Below are 21,820 nucleotides of genomic sequence, written 5' to 3'. Positions count from 1 at the left end.
TCAAAATTACTTATCATGATTAATTAGAAAAATAAACAAGAGTAGGATGCCACTGGCATATAGATTAGGGGAGTAAAAAATTAAGTTCATACCTTTGTAGCATGGAACAAAAATCATTGCCATTGAAGATATTCTGCAGCCATTGAATATGTGCAGTTATGTACTATTCAAATAAGGATAACAAAAGAATTGATCACACAATTCTACTTTGCTGGCTATGAGCAACATAAAATGATAATATATTGGTGCTAATCTGGAGCAACTCCACAAACCATTAACTAAAACTCAAATAACAAGAGAATTAATAGTACAATTCTATTTCTCTAGTTATGAGCAACATAAAATGACAATATATTTGTGATAATGTAGAGTAACTTATGCTGTAATAATACATCATTACGTCTAACATAATCTCCGGTACGTTTTGATACGAGTGTACTCAGCTGAAAGAAGCTGAGTCCCAAGAAAACCAGGTTTTGTAGCTTCTTTTCTGGACTTTTTTTTGTCTTTATTAAGTGCTTCAAATCATTTGTCAAACAGATGATAAAAAAGAGGAAGTGGGCTTCTAAACTTTTAAGCCGATAAGCCCTATTCACAAACACACACTTATTTATCACGTCATTTGAAAAATTTATCCAATTTAATTCATACATATATTTATCACTGTCATTTGGAAAAAAAGTAAGCAAAAAACTTCAAATAATAACGTTTCTCTAAAAAATTATATTGCAATTGACAAAGTTACACTTTGCATATAGGGCGAGGAACAAATGGCATAAAAGGAACTTATTTAAATATTTACGTACATATTTATTGATTCTCATCCCTTGTGGTATTTTTTCCCCCAAAAACTAGCCGTTAGAAAACCTCAACGGTTACTTCTTGCCAGAGAACTCAGACCTTAGGTACTTCAATTAAACATCTTCCCAAATCTAATCCTTGCTCACTCCATCTTCTTCACTCCAAATCTGATAGCACCATCTCTCTCTCTCTCTCTCTCTCTCTCTCTCTCTCTCTATCTATCTATCTATCTATCTCTCTCTCCCTCTCTCTCTCTCTCTCCCCCTTCTCTCTCTCTCACTCACACACACACAAGATGAATGATCTAATGACAAAATCATGGGAGAGCTATAAGAATCTAAAAAAAGAAGCTTTTAAAGATCTCGAAGCTGGCCTCGATGATGATATCGAAATGTCCAAGACTAACAAGATGGACCAAAACCTCACATCATTTTTATCCGAAGCAGAGACTGTCAAAGAAGAGATGAATACAATCAGGGAAATCTTGAATCAGCTTCAGCAATCAAGTGAAGAAAGCAAGTCACTTCACAAGCCCGAAGCTTTGAAATCGATACGGAACAAGATCAATTCAAACATTGTGCTGGTGCTCAAAAAGGCCAAATCAATTAGGGGTCAGTTGGAAGATATGGACCGGTCTAATGCTGTGAATAGGAGGCTTTCGGGGTGTAAAGAGGGCACTCCAGTGGACCGTACTAGGTCTGCGGTTACGAATGGGCTGAGGAAGAAGCTGAAGGAGCTGATGATGGATTTTCAGGGGTTGAGGCAGAGGATGATGACTGAGTATAAAGATAGTGTTGGAAGACAGTACTATACGGTGACTGGTGAATACCCGAATGAGGATGTGATTGAGACAATTATTTCTAATGAAAATGGTGGTGAAAAATTCTTGGCTAAAGCTATTCAGGTATAACCTAACTCAATTCAAATTTTATGTAATTCATTTGGTATTATTTGTTCGATGTTGGAATCAGGAAATTTGGTATTTAATTCTGCAAATTTGACAAATATTTGTGTGTGTGTGTCTATTAGTAGTAGAAAGTGGTCTATGTTTAACTTGGATAGGGGTTCTGGTCTATCCGTTTGCAATTTGTTAATTGTTTGTGAATTGTGAGTAATTATAAAGGAAAAAAAATACTTAAAAGTATTTTGTTAGGTACTGTCCAGTTTTGCTTATGGTAATAATTTTATATTCGATGAATATCTGCAATTTGCGGGTTTTACGCTGATTTGATGATCTGGTCATAGGTCATGTGTATGTGTGAGTGTGAGCGTGAGTGTGGAAAAAAAAGAAGCTTTTTTTAAGGTATCTTGAACTTCTTATAGATGAAATTCTGTAATTTGAGGGTACATAATAAGTGTGTTTGTTAGTTTTTTGCTTCTGGGGTACAGTAGCTTGCTTTTGGTATATGGTAATTAATTTAATGGTTTTTTAAGGTATCTTGAACTTCTTATAGATGAAATCCTGTAATATGAGGGTATATCGTGTGAGTGTGTTTGTTAGTCTTTTGCTCCTGGGGTATCTTGCTTTTGGTATATGGTAATTAATTTGATGGTTTTTTGCTAAATGGATATCAGTAATGAATTTTAAGGTTTCGTATTGTTTTGTGTAAAATAATAATGTGATGTTGTGGTGTTAATGTAGGAACATGGGAGGGGAAAAGTGCTTGAGACAGTGGTTGAGATACAGGACAGGCACGACGCAGCGAAAGAGATAGAGAAGAGCTTGCTGGAGCTACACCAGGTGTTCTTGGATATGGCCGTGATGGTGGAGGCTCAAGGGGAGCAAATGGATGACATTGAGCACCATGTGATGAATGCAGCACAGTATGTCAGTGATGGATCCAAGAATCTTAAGACTGCAAAGGGATACCAGAAGAGCAGCAGGAGGTGTATGTGCATTGGCATCATACTATTGTTGATTCTCATTCTTGTGATTGTTATCCCAATTGCAACCAGCTTTAGCAAGTCCTAGGAAGAAGACTAGAAGAGTATTAAATTTCGGGTTTTGGTTGTGATTCGCGGAATCTAGAATGTTATCAACTCCAGTCTCGTGAGATGTTATGGTGGTTTAAGGCATCATGAAACTGATTAAGAAAATGGCTAGTCCTGTTTTAGGACTTGTCCTTTAGGGATGGTGTCAAATTCGAGTTGTATCCTTTATATTACAATCTATAGAAATATTTTAATTGGTCGAATGATTTGTAAAGTAAGATTAACATATGCACAATGCATTCTGCTATGACTCTGATGTGATTTCCCCTGATCCATTTGTTTATCGCAAGTTAGTAGGTCTGAACATAAACTATTCTGCGGTTTCTAATCTTCTGTACCTGAACTTTACAGTCGGACAAGGTCTATTCAATTCTCCGACCAGTTCCCTTCAGCTCAATGCTTGCTTATCACAGGGATTTGAGGTCATCAAAAGAAAAATTCAAAAACAAATCAGAGGTTCTTAAAATCAGTCTCATTTCACACCGGGTACAGGAATTTAAAGATAATAAATACAGTATATGATACATCACCAAACAGACACACAACCAATGCATTAGATGATAAAGACACAAATAACAAATTTTGAGCAACACTCCATAAATACAACAATGTGTAATAGTTGAGAAGAAAAATCACATCAATCAATTTCCGTCTGGTTAAATCGCATAATAGGCTGCTGCTGCTGCTGATTAACCGATTCTTGGGGTGGAAGTGACAATGCCATTGCTATCAACTTTTACCCTGACCCTAAAGCAGTTGAAATCCGTTGTACCAAGCGTATTTTCTGAAACTACAACAGCATTCACGCTTGTGTTTTCTCTTTCGATGATCTGTGCTGCTAGGTCCCCGTTAATGCCATTTAATTCGCTCCATGAACTCTTACCTGTCATATAGAATTATTTATAAGCATTACACATACATATGCAGAAATACGTAATGCAGGTGCATAGACGTCGTAGGTAATTAAATATGAAGTTAAGAAATGAGAGGGACGGAAGGAGTATATAACTGTCAAGAAAACTAGAATTGCATTCTATGTTAATTGTTTTTTACCTCCGCTGCAACTACGGCTCGACATTTTCAGAAAAATGAAACTGAGATGCTGCTGATAAACACTTATACTCAATAAACTTGATATCTGATTGGATGAGGAAATCGAGTTGATTCGAAGGAGTATTTATAAGCACAGGGACCTTATGGTTTTGTGTGTGAGCATCAGAAGCTTAAACTGCAGTCTAGCAAGCTGGCCGGCCAGAATAAATCGATTAGAGCAAGCTGAACGAGCAGTTTAAACACGTTTTGTACAAATTTATTAGTCTGTACTCGTTTGGATATGAATACGTAGTCAATGAAACATGCAGGCCTCTCTTTCTTTTATTCAGAGCATCTATATATGGGCCGATAACCAGTCTGAACATTGATCAGTTGTTCAATTGTCCATTAGCTCTGAGCTTCCTGGCTGGCTCCTATTTCTTTATTTCAGCAAGCTTCTGTTTTCATTATTTAGTCCTTGTCTTTGATTGTAACCTTCACTGCAGCAAGCTGGGTTATTTATCGCGGAAATTAAGTCTTAAATCCGTCATGAATTATCAATTTACGACGGAAAATTTCCGTCATTTTTACTCAAATAGTAAGTTCAAAAATCCATGGCAATTTTTTTAAGTCTGGCCAAGTTTCGGACGGGACTCATAAGTCGACCTGATAGGGCCATAATTTCATTATGATCATAGTTAAAATTTACAACATGCAGTCCGTCTTATGTTTTATTACCAAAAAAGCGTCGTTCGAGGACAAGAACTTTTTGATTATTTTTTAATTAGAAAAAAATTAAATAAATGAATTTATGATGGATGGGTTTTTCTTCGTAAAAACTTACAAAGAAATCCTTTCCGTCGTAAATACACAGTGCTCGGTTGATCAAACAATACATGCTACATTATGGTAGAATGGATTGTTAGGAAGTCAGGATGTTGTGTTTAATGTCTCTAAATTGCATGATATCATGGAAACAGGCTTGATTGTATATTTAGAGAAGCCATTAATACTCGGATAACCAAGCCATTAATACTCGGAAGAGGTTATTGGTATTTTATAGGGCACATCTTTCCTCTTGAGTATTATATCTGATTAGTTGGGGTAGCGAGTCATAATTGCATTGATTCATGCTAATGGGGTTACTTAATTCTGGATGTTTTAAATTAATTGATAAAATTCTTATTTGCTTTCGTATAATTAGTATAATCATCTCTAAAATATTATGTATTCTTTGCTTAGTAGAATTTGATCAGAAATAACTGGTGTTTGATATATTTATTTTTGTGGGATCGATTCTGACTTGCCCTGCTACACTGTTAGGAAGAATTGTTAAAATTATTATTGGATAGGTATGCGACAGCCTTGTCAGACCTCTTTGTGTATATATATGGTGTGGCCGTGTGGGATGATTTCAAAGTCACCTTCCAAGTTGGAATTATCTAAGGTGCGCGTAAACTAATGATCCAGACACTGAGCATGATAATAAATACATAAATATTGTTATATTTATCCTATAACAAATATAAATATTCCAATCTTTTCATGGTTATCGAATTATGTATCCCGCCAAGAAATAAATGGAATATGTTATTTGAACAATAAATAAAATAACTACATGAAGAAATCTGTAAAACAAAGTCCTGCACAGCACAGCTACGCCTGCAGTGTATATTCATGTGAATATGTGATGCACCTATACATCACAACATATTGAAGCCTTGCTTCTGTTCTGGCTTCAAGTAGCAACAGAAAACGGATTGACAACGTTGGGGTAGGCTGCGAATCGATCCATGGCACGACCAACAACGTGCATTTCTCCGATCATCGGACACTTGGTTCCGCTACTTTCAGGAATGTGAGTGCAGCCAGAGGGACCAGAAGGAGGTACTAGTCCTCTTTCAAGAGACTGCAGCTCTATGCCTGGTTTTTCATTTAGAATTCTACCACCTTTGCATGCCTGGAGAAGCAGGAGAATTCCCAAGATAGAGCTCAGGATTTTTCTCATTTTTCTTGTTGTCTGTAGAGTACTGTAGATACTCTAATGTATTATGATGAAATTGAGATGTTGTGATCCTGGAGAATATATGTGAGTATTTATAGACAAATCTTGCACAACTTGACCATTCTTTATTATATCTACTTGTCCAAGGGGTGTGGATTTTTGACCGTATGTTAGGCTCTTGGCTAATCATATACAGATATATAAATAAGAAGGTTTCAACTTGAAAACTAAGGTTTCATAACTCCTCACTTATCCTCTGGTATTTTTCAAATCCATATAGCATACAACTAATTTGCAGTAATTGACCATGATAATAACTTTATTTATATGTTATATTAGAGTCGCGCTTAATAAAGAACCAATACTTAAAATAGAACCATAGAACCACTAAGGTCTGCTACGAAACCCTATATTTTTCATAAATTTTTAGGATATAAATCTAAATAAATGTTTTTTTGCATCGTTGTGTGTTCAAATGTAATTTTAAAATATAATACATAAACAAGATATTTTTTTCATTTGAAGTTCTGTTGCAGAACCCTAACTAATACTTATTTTCATTTGAAGTTCTGCTCCAGGATCCTAACTAATACTGGAAATAAGGTAATGGTTCTAAGGTTCACTCCCTAATGGTTTTCTCTGAACATAACCTGTTACTATATTATTATTATGATCATCTTAATGCTTGGATTGCTCTGAGTAATTTGGATAAACATGCTGGGCTCCTGATGGGAACTTTCTCGCTTAACAATTTCTTTGGAAGTGTTTCAGTTGGCCAAGTCACTGACTTTGACTTTTTAGAGCTTGTTTATTTAATCTGTGGAATTTGGTGTATAATTTAATACTAACCTCGTACATGGTTGCAATTCATTCTGAAAATGACAGATTAAATAAAACCTGGTGTGCCAACATGTTTAGTATGGTCATCTAATCTATCTCCACTGTAAAGTATCAGGTATCAATTAAGGAAGCTGCTAAAGCTCTAAGCCTCTAACCAACATCCATAGTCCATGTAATTAACAAAACCCAAATTTTATAAATTAAAAAATCTAACTGTGGGGAATATAGAGAAAGGTTATCATTCTTTACAAAATACTTTTCTTGCCAACAAAGGTTTACAACTTCAATCAAATCTAATGGGACCAATACTTGTGCATCGAAACATTATTCGTTACCAGGGGACAGAAGCCTGTTATATTATGGACAAGCCAATTCCGACCTGAATTTACTTTTTCAGCGTCCATTTGAAGGGCGGAACAGGATGTTACCATTAACTCCACATGCCAAGTTTGAATAGTTTGGAATGTGATACGACAAACCATCGTCCTGTGGTCTTCTCATACTTGAGTAAGATAAATCAGTAGCGGCCATCTGCCACTGATTCGGTGGTATTAACCCATCAATTGGAAGATTTGGGTAAGGCTGAAGATTAGCCTGAGGATTCAGATTAGAATTGAACTGACCTCCTGCAGAGTTGTAGTTATGACGAAATTGATTATCGTGATAACTGTGACTTCGCTCAAACCTGCAAGAGCTGTTTGAGGGACCAGGGTCACCCAACATGCCAATTTCACCTGGGAAAGTGAACTGCCGATTCAGATGGTGAGGTCCGTTGACAAAATTCTGAACTCCTGAACTTGCATCGGCTGCCAGCCCGATTCCATATTCATCATCAAGCAGGTCATTAATAATGTCGAGATGTGGAAAATCTTCAGCCTGCACATTTTGATATTGACGCCCTGATGGTCCAGCAGGATATTCTATGGGGAAGTGATCTCGAGGATTGCTCCGCATAGAATTGTGAATATCAAAGTTTTGCATGTCATTATGCAAAGAAAGATCATAGTTGATGTTTCTGCTGCTATCACTACGCAGATTGTTAGTCCACTGAGATCCGTTCCGCAGGTTACTCAGCATAGAAGGATCAAAGTTAATGCTTCTGCTGCTATTATCTGCACGAGAACCATGACCAACCATACCAAATGAAAGGCCCGGTCTGATTGAGTTTGGTTCAATCCTCTCAGAAGTCTGTGGAAAATATAATGGAGCGAGCAGGGAGGGCGGCTGTGAGTGAGAGTGCAAGTGAGTTGAGTTAACAGCTGCGTTTGGAGACTGAGGCTGACTGTAACTGGCTGAACACATAGTGACGTGGTTTCCTATCATTGCATTTCGATATGACTGGGCAATATAACTAGGAGTGGCAGGCGATGGTTCAGGTCCCAACCGACCAGCTGCACTGGTTGAACGTGACAATGCAGGTGCTGATTGAACCACAGAAACAACAGCAGCAGGTGGTCGGGATTCTGGAACTAAGGGTGCACTTAGAGGCCTGGACATGACTTGTTGAACTGTGGGCTTCTCAGTTGTAACTGAGACCTTAGATATGGGCCTTTCAGCTGTAACTTCCAGTTGTACCTTAGCTTTTTCAGTAGGAACAGGAACCTGCTGAGCTATCGAATTTGCAGTTGAGATGGGAACATGCAAAGCCGTGGACTTTTTTAATGGTCTTGGACTTGCATTTTTATGAGAATAAGCTTCCGTTACAGTTTCGGTTGAATTTATCGGTGCTGTTTGATCAGCTAGTATGGGGCTTTCTGAGGACGCCTTTCTAACCGTGACTGTGTCATTGGCTGAAGTCACTAGCAACTCGGATCTCAAACGAACAGGGGATGGAAGATTCAATGAAACAGTAGCTTGTGACTCAGATCTCAACCGAACAGGGGTCGGAAGGTTCTTAGCAGGGCTTCTGGGAGTGGATAAAGATCCGGTTGTCCTCACTTGAGCAGGCTTTTTTGCATCAACATCCTCCGTCTCCATCAATTTCCTTTGCAGAGATTTATCTTTCTCCTGGAGTTATTACAAAGGTATGAAAAAACAATGTCATAGGATCCATATAATTTAAGATCAAATGAATTGTATTTCTATGAACGAAACAAGAAGCTAGCAGTCTAATGCATCTACATCCATGCACATAATACAACATGTATATTCAGCCTAATATCCAACAGTAATCTACATGCTAAATCTTCATATTTTTAAGATGTGCCATACCCCCAAGTTGGAAATGGTGGAAACTTGAGGGAGATATGACTTAAATGGAGTGACATTGATGAGAACAAGCAACTAGACCGTAGGTTGGGATCAGTGAACCCTCGACTGAAAATATGGCAGTGATTAAGAAGAATTGACAACCTAAATTATATTTATTTATTTTTTTGTCACAACCTAAATTATATTGTTGAATCTTAGCGATTCAAAGTTTTTACTTTGAGTTTTTGGTTGATCCAGAACAGACCCTGCACACATACAGTCAACAAATAAGCGAAGGGATACAGTTTTTTGTATGTTTCCTCTGATTACTCGTCTCTGCAAATAATTTTTAAAATTTTGTACTGATCATTTGAAACACACAAGGACAAAGGGGGTAAAAATAGACCACACACACAAACAATCCTAAAGCAAACTTAATGTCCCTGACCATTAACAAAAAGAGAAGCAACAATAATCAATGTTGTAAGCTATATGCAAATTGCAAGGCATGAATGGCTTAAAATATAAAACGCAAGAAAGCAATCAAATACCTTCTTTGTGGCACGCATTTCAGTCCATTGCACATGGTGCTGTGGCGAGTGCAAGAAGGCACCCTCAGAATCAACAGCTTTGCAGCTCTCAGATACATCATGTAACTGCCTCCCATCAGATATAGCATCGGACGAATTGCTATCAACGGCCAGTCTTGTTGCTTCGTAAGTCACTCTACCTTGCTGGTATTCACCTCTAAAAAATTTTGAAGCATTTGATTTTAAGAAGTGCCATGTTTTACAACATTAAAAGAAGAAGAAAAAGTATAGGTTACCTGCTAGGTGATTTTTGGATTTTCTGTTTCTGGAAAGAGTTCACTTTGTACTTCCCATTTACAGTAGTAACTGAGTGCAGCGAGTCAGTCGAGCATGTTGATGAACTATCATCCATTATCGTTGAACTCTTTTTTTCTCCATTTTGTACAGCTAAGATATCAGTCACGCGACTGCTACTGGCTTCTGTGGGTGGATTAGCTTCTGAGGTGTCGGTATCCCAATTAACAGCGCTAGAATCTCTATCTTCAGAATCAGGATGAAGTAGTTCAGGAACGCAATCTATAGAATCTGAGATATCAGAAACATCTTCAACTCGATCAGGATCCCCAACTAGTTCCTCAGATGAAAGTTGATTTCTGCTGACGTCTTTGATTTCTAGTTCAGCCTCATCTTCAACGACAATACCATGCTTTTCATCTTTCCCTTTGTCCTTCCCTTTCCGATTATTATTTCTCTTATGTTTTCCCTGAAGTGTAGGAAAAGAATAAATATTTTGCGTCTAAACATTTTATGCATTTTAAAAAAGACTGTCAGATTTACAATCCACCCACCAATACTCCAAATATCAAGACAAACTACGAGCTACCAAGCATTAACTGGTTACGAAGAGTGAGTGATTATAAGGAAAGAGAGTTCTCAAGTTTGTGAAAAACTAAAAGTGCGCACTTATATAATGAGTTGTACTTATTTCCCATTTATGTTGTTCACTTTTTACCCACACTGAGAAAATATATGAGGAATACAACTTTACAAGCAGGCAATATTTAATTTAAGTAAATATCTATCAGCAGAATGGGGTTTGAATTTTACATGCACACGAAGCAAAACATAATCATGTATGGACCATATATATTTCATCTTATGAGCCGAAGGTGGTCCTGCTGAAACTCTTTAAATGTAAAAATATTGTCAAACCTGTTTCTTCTTAGATTTTTTTTCTTTATCAGCTGCACCACGCTTTGTTTTCTGCTCATTTTCAGCAATCCAGGCTGCCTCTTCTTCACGTATGAGCTCCTCTTGCCTCTTCAAAGCAACAGCCTCTTGGTATGCGACTTCAATTTTACTGCTGTAAAATAGAGAAAAAAGGCTTGAAGATCAAGTAAGAAAAGCATATAAATGTTTATCAAGCACTAATAATACGACTAAGTGTCCCATATCAAAAGTTAGAGCAAACCATCATCAAAGAACTCCAGACTAGGCCTAAGTTTCAAATGCATATACATTTACATAGAAAGAAGGATTAAATCAGTTGAGATAGTTTATTACCTTCTACCTGATAACCCTTTACCTTTATCTGCTGAAATTCTAAAAACCAATTTTTCTTCCTAAAGAACTCCGCTAAACCCTGAAGAAGGTTGATTATGATTTTTCGGTGTGCAAGACAAAGCAATCTGTATTTAACACCTAAGAAAGCGGAGCACGAAACTGGAGCACTTCCTTCTATTACTGTCGCTGATGACTAAGAGGCATTAGACAGTTCATAGTGCACACATGTAGAAGATTAGATTTGAGTAAATGTGTGCTTGTAATTGTTTTATTTAATCAGTATATTATTTGTTTGTTTTAGTGTGTTCAGCCCCTGTATCTGACTATTCATATTGTTAGTTCGGTATTATAAATGTTTGACATACAACTATATTCTGTGAGAAGTTCAAGGTTCTCTTTTGTGAAGTTTGGAGCATTAATAAATTATGTCGTGACATTTTAAATTGGGACATACTGAAGAACTGGAAAATTTGTACATCGGATTACAAAAATGAGATGTGAGCTTTCAAGATAGATATAACATAATAAGCCTTAGACTTACAGTTTTTAATTCGACTCATAGTAACAAGATAATTTATAGTAACATTTTATCTACAGAATGCTACCGAGACTGACCAGCAAATACAATCCTTTGACAGATAACCAACAAGCTAACATCCAACACAACAAGCAACGTTTACACCTTCGCGGGCAGATGAAAATGATTGAAAGACATGTATACTCTCAGAAAATAATATTCAACAACCAAAATAAAGTGATCGTATAGAATTATATAATATAGATCTTTAGAAACAAAGAGAAACTTCCCACTACTAATAGGTACCTGAAAATATGTGCTAACACAAAGATTTCGATAGTTCTGCGACCAAGTTCAGTAAGGCGCCTTTCTTCGCGCTCGATAGAATCTTTGCTGAAGTCTTCCCCAGGACCACCATCCTGACATGTAAAGGGTAAGAATTGGGGAATAGCAGACAGTCCAAACCAGTATATTACATAGAAAGAAAAAGAGGGTGATATGCTACAAGAAATTATCCTATCCAGTCACAAATCAGAATGAATTCTGTTCAGTTAATTGACAGTAAAGGTTAATAATGGACAGAAAACAAGGGATTGAACCTCAAGTAAGTGGCATAGACACAAATAAAAACCTTAAGCTTATTAAATATTTATCAGCTAATATAATTTTGATCTGATTAACATATGATAACTACATCTAGAAAAAATTAATCCTAATCATTTTAGAGAACCTGATTGATAACTATTGCCATATATATAACATTAATATATTTCATATAGTTAATTAAAATGCTCAAGTAAAAAATATACCCATATTCAAATAATCATATCAAAAATTTGATTACTACAATCGTTTCGTTCTCCACATCATTTGTAGAATCAAAATTACAAGATTACTCTAACTCTGACATTCAGTTTTATGTACCAGATTTACTACATAGAAACCAGCCTGTTAAGATAAGAGGAAAGGGAAAGAAAGAAAGTCCTATAAATAGCTAAAATATATTGCACAATCAAATACTTGTTTTATTTTAACTCCAGATAAATGAATCAGAGTTTATAAACTCAGAACTTCAGTCCCCACTCAAGAGCTATTAAAAACCTGTAATTAGCCAGCTAGAATTCGCAACCATATTACTGTGATCTTTTCATTCAAATTTCTAATTTCTCTTTCACAGAACCCATGTTTCCTACTTTTTGACCTCTAACTCCTCATTAATTTTTTTGGATATAGCTCTATTAAACCTGTACTCTTAACAAGGTCTAACATCCACATCAAGATCAAAATGTCCTTGGGCCTGTTTAACTATAGGGGTAATTATCTGCCTCTTATAAGAGCAAGAAATTTTTTAACCAAACAGCCCCATAACTGATAATCTTTTTCCTTCTTTTGTATATAATATGAAGTAAAAGAAAGCATACTAGATAATCCTGTCAAATACATAATTCTAATATCAATATCCAATCCTAGATATAACGAGAAACATAAGATAACAGATCTCTGGAAGCAAAAAATCTTAAGAACTTCTTAAATTGCTTCTTAAAGAAATAGGATCATTTGGCATATAATCCATTAATCCCCTCAATAATAAAATCACCATCTTCATCCTTTCTGTTTCTGAGTGAAGTTGCAAGGAAAGTTTCATGCAGAAATGATTTCAACCTGCAAACTTAGTGCAGATGACCACAAAGCCTTAGTTAACACTGGATAAATCTACACTAACATCTTCTCATAGACAGAGATAACTTTACGTTATGATTTTCTTACATGCTGACTTTCTACTTGAACTAAAGAGTTTAAAGTTATTGAGAATAAAGTTGTAATATACATATAACTCTTAGAACATATTAAATACCTGCAATACTAAGCTTGGACCGAGGTCACAACATAATGCATTAAATATTAATAAAACCAACAATACACACAAGTTTCCATATTACTTTATATTTTGCTCATTGTTTTCATAATGATGCAGAACAAGGAGTTATCGAATTATTTTGAATTTACTTAATTTTATTAATCAGGAATAAAATTGATTGTATTCTAATAGGATTTCAATCATATTACGACAGAGTATTACAAACATTCTAGTTGAAGACATTTGAGTAATAAAAGGATTTTTTTTTTTTTTCTCTTTATTAGTAGTTCCCTTGTTATTAGGACCCTTGTGGGTTAAGCTTTACTCCTACATGGGAAACAAGAAGACCTTCATATTGAAATTGAGATTTTTCTTTTTTCCTTGTTATTGGTTGCAATTCAAAAGAATTCCTCTCTTTTGTGCTATAGAGATCCAGAGGTTCTGCAGTTAAGTCATCTTAAGACTACTGGGTTTTTTGCGGTTAATCTAGCCAAACCTATCTACTTATAATTTTTCTTCTTTTCAACTCTTGTCCAGCATCACAAATTGACTTTCACTATGAAAGTACACATATGCAGATACATATACTGCACGTGCTGATCTTCCAAAAATTACCAAGGCCTTGAGGTTAATCACCAATCGGTTGGCTTCATTCCTTACCCTAAGCGCAGTTGCAATTCGGAGATATATGGACACTTATCACACTTACTTTACTACCCTTTGTAATTCAAGCTAACAAACTCTAAATAAAATAAATAAAATAGAAACATAAATCATTACACAAAATATGTCATACTGCTGACCTTGGTACGGTTTTGTGGACCCTTGTCATCCTTTGGTGGCAACGGTTCCATGGCAGCCCTCTCAAGTAGTAATAAGACATCATCCACTAAAATAAATGTGTCTTTCTCCATGCAAACAATTGGGACTGGTGGTTCTTCCAATTCTAAAGATTTTCCCTTTCCTCCCTTGCTCTTGGTCTGACCTTCAAGGGCCTTTAGCCCACTATACAGGGAATCCATAACCAAAGTAGATGTGACTTCCTTTTCTATAAAAAAATGTTTGACAACTACTTTCAACATTGAATCAGTTTTCTCCCTCGACATACAACGCCTGGCATTCTGATCGATTCCCAGCCAGAAAGCACAAAAGCTGAATGGGATCACATTTTTTTATTAGAACATATGACAACCAAATCATGAACCACAACTATCAGAGGATTGACAACACAAAAGTTAAGAAGCTCATCAAAATATAGACAGATAATATTGAAGTGATAGTAACAAAGAGAAAAAGTCTCCTTCTCCAAAATAAACTGAATACATATAGCATCATCTACCTGGACCATCTGGCTTTATCCTCTAAAAGTCTTACAAGCTTGCCTCTTCTCTCTTCCACAAAACGACGGCAGATTTGTTCTACATTTGTCAAATATACTCGAACAAGTTCTCTCCTATACTGATAATCAAGACATCGAAATGGGCGATCAACTCTCTCCCTAAATAAGAATGAAGTAAGCTGTAGTCAGTAACTTATACAAAAGATACTTAAGGAACAACCAAAGACATTTCAGGAACCAATGATAAAAAAAATTCAAAATATCAGTGGATCACCAAAACATCGAAATAACAATACACTGAAGAACTTGAGAATACAAGGATACCAAATTAAATATATATGATAACATTATAGCAGCATCTGAGCCATGAATCATAAATATCTACAAACACGAGAACGAAAAAAATTCTTAACGGTGGCAAAACTAAATAAAGTGTACCAGGAGATATATATAGTTTAAAAACTCCAATATCCAAGTTTGTACCAAGTAGACCCGATTTGACCAAGTTTGACCCCATTGGTAAAAACCATTATCAAGCCAAGTAGTTCATATTCGGTACAGATTGGGGTACAGAGAGAGTATATTCTGCCCAACACTGAGTGGGGATTCCTGAAGAATTGCTTTATATTTAAAATCATCATATATTGGTAATTCAATGTTCAAAAAAAATTATTCATACAAGGTGAGTATTTTCTTTACCATGCATGCTATTTGCCCTTAGATACTAACTGCAACTCTGCAAGCATGAGAATGGTTTGACATACACGTGATTCATCAGCATCTCAATATCATATGGCAGAAAGAAGATACTAGAATACAGTGGCCATTGAAAATATATTATAACGATGAACAGCCAATTAACTAGGTGAGTTAACAACTTTGGAAAAAAAAGGAGCATGTCAGTGAACATTTAAAAACAGTGTTAAACCTGATAACTTGCACTTGAGCTTTGATTATAAGAGTGTCTGCATCAATAAATCCATCCAACACTTTTGATAGCTCCATAAACTTTTTCCATCCCCAATCATGCTCCTTCTTCCAAAATCGATGCAATGTATCTCCAGAAGTTGAATACAGTGATAAAGTTGAAAACCATAATCAGCAAATGAGTTGTTATAATCTGAACATAAAACTGTACATAATAAAGTAACAACTTACCAGAATACTTGGATTTCTTCGGATCTTTATTAACAACAGCAATTGTAAACTGTGCAAAGTGACTCCATCCTGTTTTAACAGTAACAGTATATATAAAATTATCTATTTATTACTATGGCATGAAAAAACACCACTTGCATTATCATACCAGGAAGAAGCTTGTCATGATTGGCAACACAGAGAAATAACGAGAGATGGTTGCATACATCACAGCCTTGAGGGTAAATCAATATGTACCTGCCATAATATATGCAATTAAGCCAAGGGCCTGTAACATCACATCATTTTAATAAAGCGTACCACATAAGATAGTACGACATCCCATGTAGAATGATTCCAGTTATATAAGGAAATCCACATTAACTAAGAGAAGTGACATGACAAAGTGTAACTGATACATAAAATTCCTATACACTGCTGCAAAGAGAATCTTTGGTTAGAGGAAGAGCGACAAGAAAAGAAAAAGGTCAAGTGTAAGGAACATTTGTCTAAACGATGCATCACTTAAGCACCTCATTCACACCGCAGCAATATTATGGCGGGCTTCCTTGAGAAGGATCAAAAAATCAAGGAATATTCTCAGTGGCACCATTGTGAGATTGGCTTTTCCCAGGTCGTTTTTTTGACTTACTCATGGTACACCTAAACTTTTGAGTTTGGAAGTCTTAGGCCCTTCGTGTTGACAAACCAAGAAACTAATCAACAATTACTGATTAAATACAAGTAAGATCAGGCGAAACTTCCTTCAATATTCTTCATCTCTCAAAGCAACAAACAATTTAGGATATTGACCTTCATTTGTCTTATTTTTAGTCTTCTCATTAATCGTCTTTTTTCACTATGATTTCTCTAATGTTTATCTCCAATGGGGTGTTCTCAACAGTACCTCTCGCAAAACCCAATACTATCAGTAGATAGTACCAGTGATAAAAGTCAAAACCACCATCGTATTGCCGGGAACATCTCAAAAGTAAATCACACAAGCCTACACTGTCTATATATAAAACTTTAAGAGAATATCCCAAAATAAAATTACACAAGCCTGCATTGTCTACATTCCAAAATTAGTTGTACATTTTACGACAAGTACAGTTCTTGAGGCACACCTTAACACACTATTCATAAGAAATAATATGCATGTTAAGTATCGGAATCCATGTAATCACAACAATTATGTACACGGTAATTTTATGAGTCAGAGAAGCACTCATCCATAAGCAGAGCATGCACAGCACATACATATAAAATTCATGAGGAGCACAAACAAGTTCGTTAACATCAACTCTTAAAATTTACCCAATTAATATAAAAATACATTTTTTAAGATCATAACAGTACAAAGCAGCAGTCGAATTTGCCAAAATATATGTGCTAATAAGGCCTACCAGTTGTAGTCGCCAACCTTAAAGGCATTACTTTTCAGTTCTCTCTTGTTAATTTGGGAAAACTTCTCAATCTTCCAAGTGAACTTATAATATAACTCAGAAGGTTTTGGCCCTGAAACGCAATGAAGGGATTGATGAATGGTAAAAAAATCAATGTAAACTAGTTACAAAGCCTAGAAGTAGTAATATATAGCTCATGTACAATGCCGAAGAGGAAACTCAATAGAATAACAAAATTCAAAGTATGAAAACAACAAGAACAGCCTCACAACAAAACTAAAAGCACATTTGAAAACCCCATCATCAACAGCTTATGAGGAAGGAATTTGCTAACAACAATCCAGTATATGCTCCTTCCAAATTTGCTATAGAACTTAAAAGATAATACGCTTTAAAGGAGTTTGGCATCCTCGCCTTTTGTTTTCTTAAGATCAGATTTGAAACGTACCTTTTAACCAATCAGGCATGCCTACACATATCCAAAGATATGAGGCCTTCAAAAAAGCCAACACATACAAAATGCCAACAAATGAGGAAGCAGCTCATTACTTCCACTTGTACAAATATCTAAAAATACGGATTTATGGCCTGATAAAGTTCACTGGCATCTTATCTTTTCAAAAGAAGAGGTGGTTATTCGTTTTTGAAGTACTAAAGGCAATAAGTTCAGATCCGAAGGACCAAACATGTCAAAAAAAGAGGAATGTACGTGACATGTAACGATCTCTGAAAAGGTCAAATATTTTTCAGTTCAATGTGTATACAGGTGCATCAATGATTAACTCAATGTGTAATTAGGGTTCTTAATATGTAACTAATACACAACATTACTTTCAGTGCTAGGAAATACCTTGATTCATCAATTTAACAGTTTATCATAGGATACAAACAGGACAACTATGGTAAGATTGTATGACCAACACAGTAATATTGTTAAAAGAAGTCCCTTGTATGCCAACGATACAAAGAAGCGGCAAAAAAAGGCCAAGAACGGAATATTGAGAAGAAATATATACTTTAATATACAACGATTTAATTCCTTGCTATTAATTATGATTCCAAACTTCTAATATAACAAAACTAAATAATATATTGTCTTAAAATTACCAAACACGTACATATATACTGTAGTCAGTGGCATACTTTTTTAATAGCTACACAAGAATGGAGTATTATAAAAACCAACTTACTGACTGAATTACACACACACATGCACACACACACATATATCATTGTTGTGTATTGGTGTCACGGTATTGACCTTTAACCAAATCATATGCCAAAAGAAATTTAGGGTAAGGAAATAATATCCTTCGCACAAGGCTAGGTTGTTTGTTCAGAGCAACTGTATCATTTTCTTCACCTTGCAACTGCAAGACATCTGAAGGAGAGGAAGGACGAGGAAGGGATTCAAACATATCTTATCATAATCACATCAAGGATTAATGTGCTTTCATGTATTAAATAAATTATCTCCATTCACCGGTGAATTATTACAAATTTCAGCATAACAAACCAAGCATCAGACTGATAAAAAGTTCTCTGTTTTCCCTGCAAATGCCTGATGTGCTCACTTCACATCATTGCAGACATATTCTACTCCATCTTCATTAATTACGTCTGAAGTTTTTGCATCAACATGAACCCCTTCAGCTGCTAAGCTACCCATTGCCATTAAGTTGGAGAATCAAAACATGCTAGTGTCATCAACACATGCATGAATCAGTCAGATTGACCCATTAGCTGTATGCTGAAGATCATCTGGAGTTACTGACATCTATCTGTACTTGGTCGGATATTCTATCGATATTTACTTGTTTATATAGCGCATCTTCAAATTTGTATGCTAAATATAACATGACCCAGGGATATAATTCCCTATGGAAATATTATGATAAAAACTTTGCAAAGCTTGAACAGAATATATCACTATATAGTTGGCTAGTCACCATATATACATATTCAAGCAGAGAAAAAGAGGATGGATCATGCCACAACTTAATTAATTGAGTAAAACATATTAGGTATGTACCACAGAAGGGGGTTTAAATGCAACAAGTATGAACAAACAATTTGAGAAGTGATCATAAAGCAGAAATACCTTCCCAGCTCCAGTTTCACAGTTCAGTTAGAAACATAGTAATTTAATTTAAACATGCAACAGGGAAAATATGGGGGACCAACAAACTAAGAAAAAATGAAAAATCACCCAGACAGACTTATTACTCTTTTCTCCCTGCACATACTTGAATCGCCAACATAAAAAGCACAAACATAATTACAAAAAAATAGCATACCACCATCATCATCATCATCCGTGTCCCAGTAAGGCGGTGAAGTTGAAGGGGACCCATTTTCTACTTGCTCAGAAGACCGCCATTCTGCTAATGCTTCACTGGTAGCTTGACTATGCTGCTGTCCACCCAAACTAACTTCAAAAGATCTTCCAACTGCCGAATCCTCACTTGCAGTTCCAGCCATGTCTAATTTCAAGAAACTCCTGAACACATGAACCTCAATCACTTAATAACAAATTCAAATTTTAATCCATCTAGCATTCATGACATAAAAAAAAGATACCATCAACTCAAAACACCACTTCAAAAATTGGGTACATGCTGACTAGACAGTACTCATAAATACAAAAATATATGCTTTTCCAAAAACATTCAGCCAAAAAGTGTCTTTTTTTCCAACAATCAACCATATTTTCGACTTACATACAAATATCTGTATGCACATAAGTCATCCAGATTAAAAAATTCACAGCCCAAAATACAACTAAAACGGAAGGGTTTAATCAAACCTCAAATTCCAATAAACCCTTTACAGACTTGTAAAACTCCACAAAATCATCACTAACAAAAAAAATATTAATAAATCAATACAAAAATTACCAACCCATTACCTAAAAATCTATTCACAACCCAATTCAAGAAAATCAAAACCCAAAAAATATCATCGCTAAAGATTCTCAAAATAGACTAATTGGAGCTTATTCTAAAACCCCACAACAAAAAATATACTAAAGAAGATAAGCAATATGGTAAAAATCACAAGAAGTGGATCGATGAAAAAAACGAACCTTAAGCAAATAAGAGCAGGTCGTCAATGGCAGAGATAGATACACAGGGACGCACAGTGTAGTTTATTTAAAGGTCTAAAGGGTGAAGCGAGGAAAGGTTAAAATAAATAGAGATTTTGGGGTATAAGGTCAGAGCAACGGGGAATGCATCCGCGCAAATAATAATTAGTATAATATTTTCTTTAAGTGCTTCTATTATTTTTAATAATTTAGATATTCAATTTTAATAACATAACATAATATATACATATGTAGTGAGTAAAATTTTATATTAAATGCAAACTAAAAATTTATCCTACGATTGTTGTATGAAAAGACAAAGTTCAAAATTTGAATAAAAGAATATTAACTAAAAAGAACTGAAAACAAGATAATTAATGATATTTACAAATTTATTTAAAAAATCCTTATTTGTTTTTATTATTGACTTGTATCTAATTATGCTTTTTTAAAATAAAGAGTAATTTTAAGGGATCTTTTTAAAAATACCCATCTGTAAAATTATTTTTTTTAAAAATACTACCATCTTTTTCATTGTTTTTAAAAATACCTTTTCATAAAATTATTTTTTCAAAAATACGGTTTGCAACTTTTGCAACCTCATTTGCAACCTTGGGCGGCGCAGCCGCAAAAGTTGCAAATGAGGTTACAAAAGTTGCAAATAAAAATAGAAAGTTTCAACTGTTGCAACTAATTCAACTGAAAACTGTAAGTTGCAACTTCTAGTTTTCAGTTGCCATTTTCGACCTCTATTTCGACATATATATATATATATATATATATATATATATATATATATATATAGGCTCATGATCAATTACAAACCAATCTTAAAATAAAAACTAAAAACCACTATTGGAACTCCCTAAATTACTAAAGGCACTCACCTCAACTAATAACCCAGCATAAAGCAACCCCTAGATCTGCCCGATTCCCCTTCTTCCACGTCTGCTTCACACCCAGACAAACGCAACCACCCACCTCACCGCCCTGATTTCACCGTCATCCTCACCAACTATGTCCCTCCCTCTCCCCACGATCATCGCCGTCTCTCCACCATCACAACCTCCATCCGCTCTCCGCCATCACCACCTCCGTCATTTCCCTTCTGATTCACTGATCTTTTTTCGACTATCTCTCACTCTCCCAATCTCGTGAACGACTAGACTCTGTCATGGTTTATAACGTTGTTAAAGCTTTGAAATACCTGTTGATATATTTACAGAAATCGGTGATTCCTGCTATACAAATTAGTGATACGCGCTTCAGAAATTAGTGATATTCTCTTCAGAATTCAGTGATTTGTGTTGTAAAATTGGTGAAAATTTCCAGAATTTTGGTGAAAATCACGGGATCTGTTCTTGTACTCGATTCTGATGTCGGTGGCGGTGGTGGAGGTGGGGGTGGAGATGAAGGCGACGGAGTCGCGGGAGGTGAGGCATGTGATGTGGTGCAGGAGGAGAAGGTGGATGGGATGGTGGAGGTGGAGGCGGACTGGAGGGACGACGGACATGGAGGAGGCGCA

At 35.7% G+C, this 21,820-nt stretch overlaps 3 protein-coding genes across 5 annotated transcripts; 1 reads left to right on the top strand and 2 right to left on the bottom strand.

The window, feature by feature from the left end:
• Nucleotides 1-855: 855 nt before the first annotated feature.
• LOC108197792 (syntaxin-related protein KNOLLE) lies at nt 856-2,996 on the top strand. Its single transcript, XM_017365495.2, has 2 exons — nt 856-1,705; nt 2,444-2,996. The coding sequence occupies exons 1-2, from the start codon at nt 1,097-1,099 to the stop codon at nt 2,771-2,773; spliced, it is 939 nt and encodes a 312-aa protein (XP_017220984.1). The 5' UTR covers nt 856-1,096; the 3' UTR covers nt 2,774-2,996.
• Nucleotides 2,997-3,250: 254 nt separating this feature from the next.
• LOC108199213 (inhibitor of trypsin and hageman factor) lies at nt 3,251-4,003 on the bottom strand. Its single transcript, XM_017366941.2, has 2 exons — nt 3,847-4,003; nt 3,251-3,676 (listed from the first exon to the last, which is right to left on the bottom strand). The coding sequence occupies exons 1-2, from the start codon at nt 3,869-3,871 to the stop codon at nt 3,483-3,485; spliced, it is 219 nt and encodes a 72-aa protein (XP_017222430.1). The 5' UTR covers nt 3,872-4,003; the 3' UTR covers nt 3,251-3,482.
• Nucleotides 4,004-6,846: 2,843 nt separating this feature from the next.
• LOC108199355 (TNF receptor-associated factor homolog 1a) lies at nt 6,847-20,435 on the bottom strand. 3 transcript variants are annotated; one of them, XM_017367137.2, is made up of 13 exons: nt 20,296-20,435; nt 19,508-19,710; nt 17,211-17,322; nt 15,974-16,062; nt 15,826-15,894; nt 15,596-15,725; nt 14,668-14,826; nt 14,132-14,480; nt 11,777-11,889; nt 10,603-10,753; nt 9,687-10,153; nt 9,412-9,607; nt 6,847-8,677 (listed from the first exon to the last, which is right to left on the bottom strand). In XM_017367137.2, the coding sequence occupies exons 2-13, from the start codon at nt 19,689-19,691 to the stop codon at nt 7,064-7,066; spliced, it is 3,633 nt and encodes a 1,210-aa protein (XP_017222626.1). In that variant the 5' UTR covers nt 19,692-19,710; nt 20,296-20,435; the 3' UTR covers nt 6,847-7,063. The 3 variants fall into 3 exon arrangements, with proteins under 3 accessions (XP_017222626.1, XP_017222627.1, XP_017222628.1); XM_017367138.2 differs by having other exon boundaries at nt 10,603-10,750; XM_017367139.2 differs by lacking the exons at nt 19,508-19,710; nt 20,296-20,435 and having other exon boundaries at nt 17,228-17,325.
• Between the last annotated feature and the right edge of the window lie 1,385 nt (nt 20,436-21,820).

Source organism: Daucus carota, chromosome 8, assembly GCF_001625215.2.
Source record: "Daucus carota subsp. sativus chromosome 8, DH1 v3.0, whole genome shotgun sequence".
Classification (NCBI taxonomy): domain Eukaryota; kingdom Viridiplantae; phylum Streptophyta; class Magnoliopsida; order Apiales; family Apiaceae; genus Daucus; species Daucus carota.
Note: the sequence above shows the minus strand (reverse complement) of the source record. Positions and strands in the feature narration are given on the sequence as shown.

Coding starts and splice junctions, on each gene's coding strand:
- LOC108197792 (XM_017365495.2), top strand. CDS start 1,097: ATGAATGATCTAATGACAAAATCATGGGAGAGCTATAAGAATCTAAAA. Junction 1,706..2,443: donor TCTTGGCTAAAGCTATTCAG/GTATAACCTAAC, acceptor GTGTTAATGTAG/GAACATGGGAGGGGAAAAGT.
- LOC108199213 (XM_017366941.2), bottom strand. CDS start 3,871: ATGTCGAGCCGTAGTTGCAGCGGAG. Junction 3,677..3,846: donor GAGCCGTAGTTGCAGCGGAG/GTAAAAAACAAT, acceptor TCTATATGACAG/GTAAGAGTTCATGGAGCGAA.
- LOC108199355 (XM_017367137.2), bottom strand. CDS start 19,691: ATGGCTGGAACTGCAAGTGAGGATTCGGCAGTTGGAAGATCTTTTGAA. Junction 10,754..11,776: donor GTGTTAGCACATATTTTCAG/GTACCTATTAGT, acceptor TCTATTTTACAG/CAGTAAAATTGAAGTCGCAT. Junction 9,608..9,686: donor ATCCAAAAATCACCTAGCAG/GTAACCTATACT, acceptor AAAATTTTTTAG/AGGTGAATACCAGCAAGGTA.